This window comes from Cystoisospora suis, assembly GCF_002600585.1.
Source record: "Cystoisospora suis strain Wien I chromosome Unknown contig_3216, whole genome shotgun sequence".
In the NCBI taxonomy this organism is placed as follows: domain Eukaryota; phylum Apicomplexa; class Conoidasida; order Eucoccidiorida; family Sarcocystidae; genus Cystoisospora; species Cystoisospora suis.
The window spans coordinates 1-8352 of NW_027156011.1; the positions used below are offsets into that span (position 1 = coordinate 1).

Sequence of the window (8352 nt, forward strand, 5' to 3'; positions counted from 1 at the left end):
CATTGTTCCATCTTGATTTTCTTCGCTCTCTCCTAGAAGATTTCATAGACAAGACCATAGGTATGCATGCATGCACAGACAGAAGATGTGTGAACATACAGAACTGTCTAGAAGCACTTGATGAGAAGACAAGAAGAAGAAACGACAGCTCATATCCATCATCTGCCAGGAAACGAGAGAAAAGAAACATACATACACCAACACCAATATACTAGCTAAGTCGATCGATAGATATTTGGATATAGATAGATCAAACCCAGGGATATAGACAGATAGATAGACAGATGGGTAGATGGATCGATAGATGGATAGATAGCCGTAGACATAACAACTCGTGTAATAGACAGATACCCATGGGGATAGGTAGATAGAGTTTCTCCACGGCAAGATGAACTAAACATCACACAGAGAGAGAATCGATCAATATATCCTGATATGAGACCTACACTTGACGATTGAAGTCTCCTATCTCCTATATTGAACCTGCACCTCTCGAAAGGAATGACAGCTATGTATCCAGGCTCCCCCATCCACATATCTCTATCAATCTCCATCTACCTACATGATGCATGCGTAGACAAAGATAACTAACTTCCTTTATACAACAACATATATATATATAGAGAGAGAGAGATCGACAAATGTAAGAAAGAGAGAAATAGAATGTCTTTTACTCACCTCAAAGCCTTTCGGTGCGACACGAGCAATCCCTCCGACATGGATGACCTGTCCTCCGTTTCTTTCTATTCTTTCCTTCTCTTCAGGGAGATCAGGTTTATGATCTCTTGTTACTCTTACAGCTTGCCAATACCCGCCTGGGCTTTCTTCTTCCGCTTCTTTCTCGCCCCTCTTCTCCTCACTTCGATGTTTGATTGACTCCCCTGCAGGCCTGGGGGCGCTGCCGTTACTCTGTTCTTCTTTCGCCTTAGTAGAGACATCTGAAGAAGAAGAGGTGGCGGTCGTCGTTGAAGACGAAGAAGAGGAGATCTCCGGTTTTGTCGAAGTATGGCTGTCCTTAAGAGGGGAGGAAGTGTCTCTTCCGTTGACTTGGGTAGACTGGACGAGAGCTGTAGGGTGATCTCCTGCTGGAGGAGGAGAAGAGGAAGAAACAGAGGAGGAGGAGAAGACGGAAAGAAAGATGAGAGGAGAAGAAATAGATATGAGAAGAAAGAGAGAGGACAGAGGAAGAGAGAAGAAAATCATGTAAGTGAAGAAACAACAGACACGCCTACCCCACGATGAGAAGCCTTCCAACGGCGACGCCGCCAGTCAATTGGAAAAAGCCATTAAAGAGAAAGTCCAAAGAAAGATAGATCAAGCAGACATAGTTTAGAGACCAATATACAGATAGAGAGATAGACAGACAGAAAGAAAGAAAGGAAGAAAGATAGATAGATCAAACGTAGATGAATAGGTAGCTTAATGATGGATTAGATAAATAGATTGAAGGTAGATTAAAGATAGATAGATAGATTAAACATAGATAGATATATAGATATATAGATAGATAGATAGAAGAGAAAGATAGATGGATTCTCAGACACACACACATACATATTCTCACAGGCATGCACACATAGGTATTCATACAGATTTATACCCTTCTTCATACCTACATAGATGGTATGTCCACGTAGACAGATACATATAAACTTATGTACATAGGTCTTCATAGATCGATAGATGGAGACGTACCTGTGTGAAGTAGCCTTTGCCTTTTGTGTTGTTTGCCCCCTGTATAGACTCCAGCGACAGCCCGGGAATCGCCGACTGAGGCAACTACAGCCAAATCATCTAGAACGAGGAGAACAATGCCTGTACACCCCCCAACTTTGAGAGTGCGGTGGAGCGTAAGAAATTCTCGATCTGTATGTTTGAAAGCACTGACAAGACGTGCAGCTAGACTAGGAAAGAGACCTCGAAGCTTGGCATTTCTCAAAGGAAAGGGAGGTAAAGGACTGGCGCCTTTGCCGGTCATCTTATATAGAATGCTCTCATGAAGGGCCTTTCCTTCATCTAAGACAGAAGAAGAGTGGAGACCATCTTCCCCTGAGCGGGGGGATGAAGAAGAAGGGTGTTCCTGTCTTGAGATATCTTTTGGAAGGCAATCACTCTGAGAAGAATCAACAGCTGTCTTCTTTTCTGTACAAGAGGAAGAAGAAGAAGAGGGAGAAGTAGTACTAGTAGTAGTTTGGCAACTACTACTAGTATTACTACTACTGCTACTATGAGACTGAGTGCTGGAGGAGGTCTCTTGTTTAAGAGAGAATTGATTTGTTTTAGACTTAGGAAGAGGCTTCACAAGGAAAGAGGCGATACGGGTGGGGAGATTTACAGAGCAGAAATGCGAACAGACAGATCCGCAATGGCCGTCAAAGAGAGCCACTAACGAGGCTGCAAGGGAGAAAGAAAAAGAAAGATAGCCGAAGAAGAAGAAGAGGCAGGGAGGGAGACAGGGACGACAGAAGAAGAAGAAGAGAATGAGGGAGAGATAGAGAAGAATTATGGATGGTTAGAGATTTGAATGAAGGAAGCGAAGACATCAGAGAAGAACAGAAAGAAAGAAAGAAGAGTTAGACTAGTGGTGAAGATGAAAAAGGAGACTTCTAAGAAGTACCAAGGTGTTTACATCTAGATGAAGAAAAAGAAAAGGAGGGAAGATCTCCATAAATCTAGATATCCATATCTCTGTGTGTGTGATCTATTGTTTATGATTAAGAGGCATAGGCGCAGGGTAGTATCTTCAGTGTACGTACACTCCAGTGGGCGGTCACGTTGTTGGTTGACTCTTCGGAGTTGGTTTTCTACGATTCATAAGAGATCTAGAGAGATAGATAGATAGATTAACCATAGAAAGGCTAAAGAGACATAGATGTCCTTACGATCTAGCACGTAAGGCCGATAACCTCCTACTTCTGAAGAGAGAATTCGAGACAGCATCGAGGATCATATCCCTGTCTAGATTGTGTACGTAGCCGTGCCACTCCCGTCGATAGATAGGTCCATGCATACAGACACATTTCTTAGGAAACACGAGTGACTGATGTATACGTCTCTATATACATGGACTCCCCTGCCGACGCTAGTCCCAGTGGAGGGGCCTAGTGAGAACAGTTGTATGTACACCCACCTGTATTCTAATACACACTTGCGAAGTGGAAGGCTCGAGAGAAAGAGAGAGAAGAAGATCTCCAAAGGATTACACAGAGAGAGATACGGACGGAGAGAAGAAGGTGATCGAGAGAGAGTGATACATACGTATGTATGGGTATGAGATAACGGTGTAAGACCAGAAAGAGACTTCTATCGAAAACAGGCTTACCCGGGTGAAGATTGAGTGCTTCAATAGCAGCTTTATCTTTCCCCCCTTCGACCAAGGATGCGAGATTCTCTGTTAGGACATGTCGATCTTCTTGTTGAGGTCGTCTACCTTGCATGAACCTTGCTTCCATACGAACCCGAAAAGAAGCGGATGATAAGCTATCTGCATCTCTCCCTCGCTTCTTTATATCTTGTCCTTCTGTCCCGGGAGTTTTCTGTTCCTCTTCTAATGGAGGAGAGAAAGAAGAGGAAGAAGAGGTCGTTTCTATTGTCATGGCGATGGACCACAGAAACTTGGAAAGGCGATTCTAAAGACCACCGACACAGCGACGGGACAAACCACCTGCTGTGTTGGACTACTAGGGGGGACTATTGATATGTGAGAGATAAGCTCAGGTAATACATAGGCAGTTTCTTTGTTCTCTCCTGCCGAGGTAAGAGGAGAGGTGGAGAAGGGAAGAAGAGAAAGGAGATTTAGTAAAGTTGTTCTTTCTTGATGACTGGGGGGGGAAGTACCCTATCGCGGAAGAATGAAGTGAATTCACTGAAGGAAGGAAAGAAGGAAACGGACGAGTGGAAAGCACACAAGAAGTTGTCGAGGTAAAGCATGTAGGTAACAAGATGAAGATGTAAAGAGATAGCGTGGTGACACGATGGAGATTCGCGAAGAACAATTCACGCGGGAGAAGACAAGAATCGAAACGCTGAGTTAGGTCATCGCGATGTTACAAGCCGGGGGCAGTGAGTTGCAGCTTGAGGTGTACGTACACCTGCCGCCCGGTCAGCAGACAGAGCTGGGAAAAGCTCCACGAGGAATACAACTAGATTTTTAGTGGTTTCTTCCCCTAGGAGTATGAAAGATGAGCCTAGATGTAGAAGGCGACGCCGAATCGGCAGCTGGGAGAATGTAAAGGCCTGGGTTTCCCTCAGTCGCCTTTCCCGTTCACCTCTTTAAAGGAACCTCAGCTTAACCAACGAGAAAGCAATCTATTTCACTCATAAAGAGGAAGTCCTGAAAAGATCTCCACGCCGTGCTCACTCTCCATGTAGAACTCTGCAAGGGGGGACGCGCTGGACAAGGAGGCCTGCCAGAATCTAGCAGCTGTATCAGGGGTGTTGAAAGGGACGGAAGACCGTGAGTGTTTCTGCTTCGCTCGCGCCCGTCCTCCCAAGTAAACTACTCGCTTCTACTTCGCCGCATGTGTGTGTGATGTACATACAAGAATAGCCAGCTCTTGAAATAGAAGAATTCCATTGTCGTACAATAGAAAAGAGACTGCGGCCTACTCTCCTGACGTCACGCACACGACTCAGATTCAGTCTCCCCCACCGAGGAGAAGCAAACAGATACCTGGGGGTGGCCAGCGTTCCACCACTGAGTCTCGCGGGGCCGGGCTCACCACGAGACAGACACGAACCTGAGAGTCGAAGAAAGGCAGTGCGGAGTACAAGAAGTCCTTCCCTTGCAGGTGTACCGTACAACTGATGCCCAAAGATTGCAAAGATAGATTTCTTGCAATGTCTATCAAGGTAATGAGCTGGAAAAATGGACACTGATATTCACCCTAGACATGGAAGCACACTTAACAGGCGGTGTGTCCGAGTGGTTAAGGAGATGGACTAGAAATCCATTAGGCTCTGCCTGCGCAGGTTCGAATCCTGCCGCCGTCGGTTAAGGAATGGTGACTTCTGTGTAGTTCTTTATTGTAGAGGTGTCAGCTGTCTCTCATACTCCGTACCGTCGTTCGTGGGCCGCTGTTAACCGTTGCCGATCCGAATGTACACCTACCTCAATTGTCAATCTGCGCAGTCCGGATTGGACACCGTGAAATGTTTTCTCTTTGAATACACGCTGAGGCTCATCTGATTAACAAGGAATTTTCTTTTTTTTGGATGAAAGAAGTGGCTGCCACGGTCCGGCTACAGAGAAGAAATCGCTACGGCGATCGGACTACATCACACAACAGCTCTCCGTATCAGGGGAAGGGCTACGTTTGTTCATTCACCTGTTTTTATCCTTGTCCGACAGATAGGGAGGCTCTCTGGGCAGCAATTTGAACTACCACCCTTGGTTGTTCAATGAGGCAAGGAAAGGCTCAGTTGATGGCGGTTGGTGCACTCCGGTCCAGCACCGTTCAGTGCAGTTCTTTGTACCTCAACCCCGAAGGACTGAGTGTCCGGCGGAGATTTTTCTGTTCTGGAACTGCGTCTGAAGTAGCAACGCGACCATTGGGCTTCCGACTTCCAGATTTCAGGTTGTTATATGTCCTTCCCGGCAGGGGGGGAGTTAGAGCGTTAAAGGCCGCATCGGAAACGGCGAGATAGCATCAGGTCAGGAGGTGCCTTCGTTCGATCTACTCCGTACGGTCCCCTTCGAAGCGAGAAGAAGGCTGATTGGTAAATCTCCTCTGGCAGAATTAGTTTCTTTCCCGTGCCACTGCGAAAACGGGAGAGGGGCACCTCCTTATCATATCGGGGCACCACGAAGGGCCGCCGTCCAGCAGTCGGAGCGACCGAGAGGCGCGTTGGTACGCCGAGGAGCCTTCCACGTGAGAGGCCGTACGAAGTTCGAGACAGAAGCCCGTGCCGGCAGGGGTCGCTCGCTTGCTCAGGTTCTTTGGTGTCCAGTTAGGTTTCTGGATATGTGTGTTCTTTAAGGGTTGGTGCGCGTGAGACGGGCCGATGCAGCAAACCCAAGTGAAGACGACTGTCTCTGTGGAGATGGCACCGCGGTAGTTTGCTTTCATAATACATCATTCACTGCATGTATGTTAGAGAGATGAGACGAGCGAAATACCTTGGGTTACCAATCTGTATAGTTCCGTGGAAAAGCGGTACACCCGAGATCAGCACCACCTGAGATGCTGCTACACCACAACCGCTCAACCAACTCGTTGCGCATGAAGCGAAGAATAACAACACCAGCCCACCACCCCCCTCCCTACTAGAGTGTGACGACGACGACAACCACGTGTCTCCCGCGTTTTCACACATCTTCAATGGCGTAGATCTTCTTCTTCTTTCAGGGTTTGATTACTCGTGTGCCACTACAAGAGAAGGGTTCGATGAACTTTTCTTAATGAGAAGTTCTGTCCGAGGTGCCGACCTGCGTCCTCCACCGTTACGGCAAATCGAACTCCCACGCGGCGGCTCCCCGCGCTACACACTGACTGGATGGACGGGCGGATGGACCTTCGCCTTCTTGCTTGCTGTCACGCGGGCAAGAAAGACGATGGGAGAGAGAGATCATCCCATGTTGATAGGAACTTCCCGCTTGGAGTGTGAAACAATCGTGTCGAACCTAGGGGGTGAGCTGGCCTCAGTTTGGCGTCCAGAATCTTGAAGGAGTCGTGTCTGGTATATGAGAATCTCATTCTCGTTGTCAAGGAATCCTCTTCGCCAGTCGATCTCAGCACACGCACCGTTACAAAAGACGTCTCCTCACGTCGTGCACAAACGAAGTCTCCCGGGTTGCCCCCCCCGCCCTTCCAAGCTTCTCTCTCTCCCGCTCTACTCTTCGTTCCCTCGTCCGTTGTTTTACTTCTCTTCATCACTTTACCATGACCCTTTCCATTCCTCGTTATCATCTTGTGCCTTGCCAACGAATTTCTCCGTCTTTGTTCATGACGATATCTCTGGTTAAGCCCAGGAGAGGGTCTTTGTGAATCTGCCTTCTCAAGAGAGGTTTACCTTTGTCGGGAAGAGAAAACGTAGCGTGTAGATTAAGACAACGCTTGCATATATGTCCTCTTCTCGTTCTGCACATACATCTACCTCCTAGAGTTGCCCAATTCAGTCGACCACATCATCTCCGTCCTACTGTACCTTCACAACCCGGCCGCGGTGCCTTTTTCGCCGTGATACCTTTTCTTTGTTGTATCGAACGCGTAAGAAACTATGATTTCTCTTCACTCTTTATTGGAGAAGAATGCAAAAGCGAGGTTTTCAACATGAGTTTGCGACATGGTGGTTTTTGACTACTTTCTTTCTCTCGTGTTCTTCCTACTGAGCTCGTCTTCTTTTCGGGTCGGTAGTGCGCGCCTACAACACGATCTGCCAGCGAAATCGGACATGATCATATGACCTTCGAGGCTTTCCTCCCCACAGGCGCTTCTCTAAATCACGAGAAAACGAAGCAAGAGAAGTGCTTTATACAGCTTATCGACAGAGAGAGAGCCTAGCGACACTTTTGTTTCTTCTTCCCACCCGGGCGCCCAGTTTCGATATGCGTGGGAGAGACGTTTGGCTTGGACCCGCCTTGAGACAGACACCTCCGCTTCTCTGTCTCGATTTCTTGTGTAGCTCAGCTTCGTGGGGCGAAGGGATTCTCTACTTTCTACAGGGTAGACGAGCTAACCATGTTATAGGGCTTCCCCGCTTGGCCGAATGGGCCGTAAACTTTCTCGAGGGAGCCTAACCTCTTTCTCGACAGTGGAGAGAAGAGGGAAAGAACGGGTATGCACATGCTCCCTCCTGATAGTTCCATGCCCCCCACCTTCAATGTAGCAGCCGTCAACTCCGGTGTATGTACACCTCCCTCAAAGCAGGATTGTGTGTCTGTTGTTCATGGTACACCTTCTCCGCTTCATTAAAAACCTTGTGGGATAATTCCTTGTTTTTCCTTTCCTTGCTTGCAGCAGCAGGAAAGAACGGGGGCAGTTGAATCTCTTTTGAAGTTGCAGCCAGTCATCCTGACAACAAGCCAATCCGTTCGTTACCCTTCTTCTTTTTCTTCTTCTTCTTTTTCTTCTTCTTCTTCTCAGTTGTTGTATCTGTCGAAGTGTTTCTTGGCGTCGATCCGTCTTACGTCCTCCTCCGTTTTTATCCTGTTGGGCTTTTTGTTTCTTTTCCTCTTATTGACAGGAACCTGTCGCCTCTTCACATCTTGAAAGCGGCTCCCTCACCTGTAGGAATACAATCTGACACACCGGGAAAGAAGCTTCTCCGTGTCTCGGAGTCCTCTTTCTCTCTCTCTCCTCTTTTCTCCTTTCTTTTCGAATGATGAGTTTGAGCTATCTAAATAGTTAGTTA

At 47.3% G+C, this 8352-nt stretch overlaps 2 protein-coding genes across 2 annotated transcripts; one reads left to right on the plus strand and one right to left on the minus strand.

The window, feature by feature from the left end:
- On the minus strand, window positions 1-4594 carry CSUI_006370 (protein phosphatase 2c domain-containing protein; the record flags this gene model as incomplete). Its single annotated transcript, XM_068066533.1, has 4 exons — window positions 3323-4594; window positions 1696-2394; window positions 679-1085; window positions 1-32 (listed from the first exon to the last, which is right to left on the minus strand). Coding segments are annotated over exons 1-4 (1412 nt in total), but the record flags the coding sequence as incomplete, so codon positions are not given.
- Window positions 4595-6374: 1780 nt separating this feature from the next.
- CSUI_006371 (uncharacterized protein) lies at window positions 6375-8337 on the plus strand. Its single transcript, XM_068066534.1, has one exon. It carries the CDS (start codon window positions 7547-7549, stop codon window positions 7736-7738), a length of 192 nt encoding a protein of 63 aa, XP_067921491.1. The 5' UTR covers window positions 6375-7546; the 3' UTR covers window positions 7739-8337.
- Window positions 8338-8352: the final 15 nt, after the last annotated feature.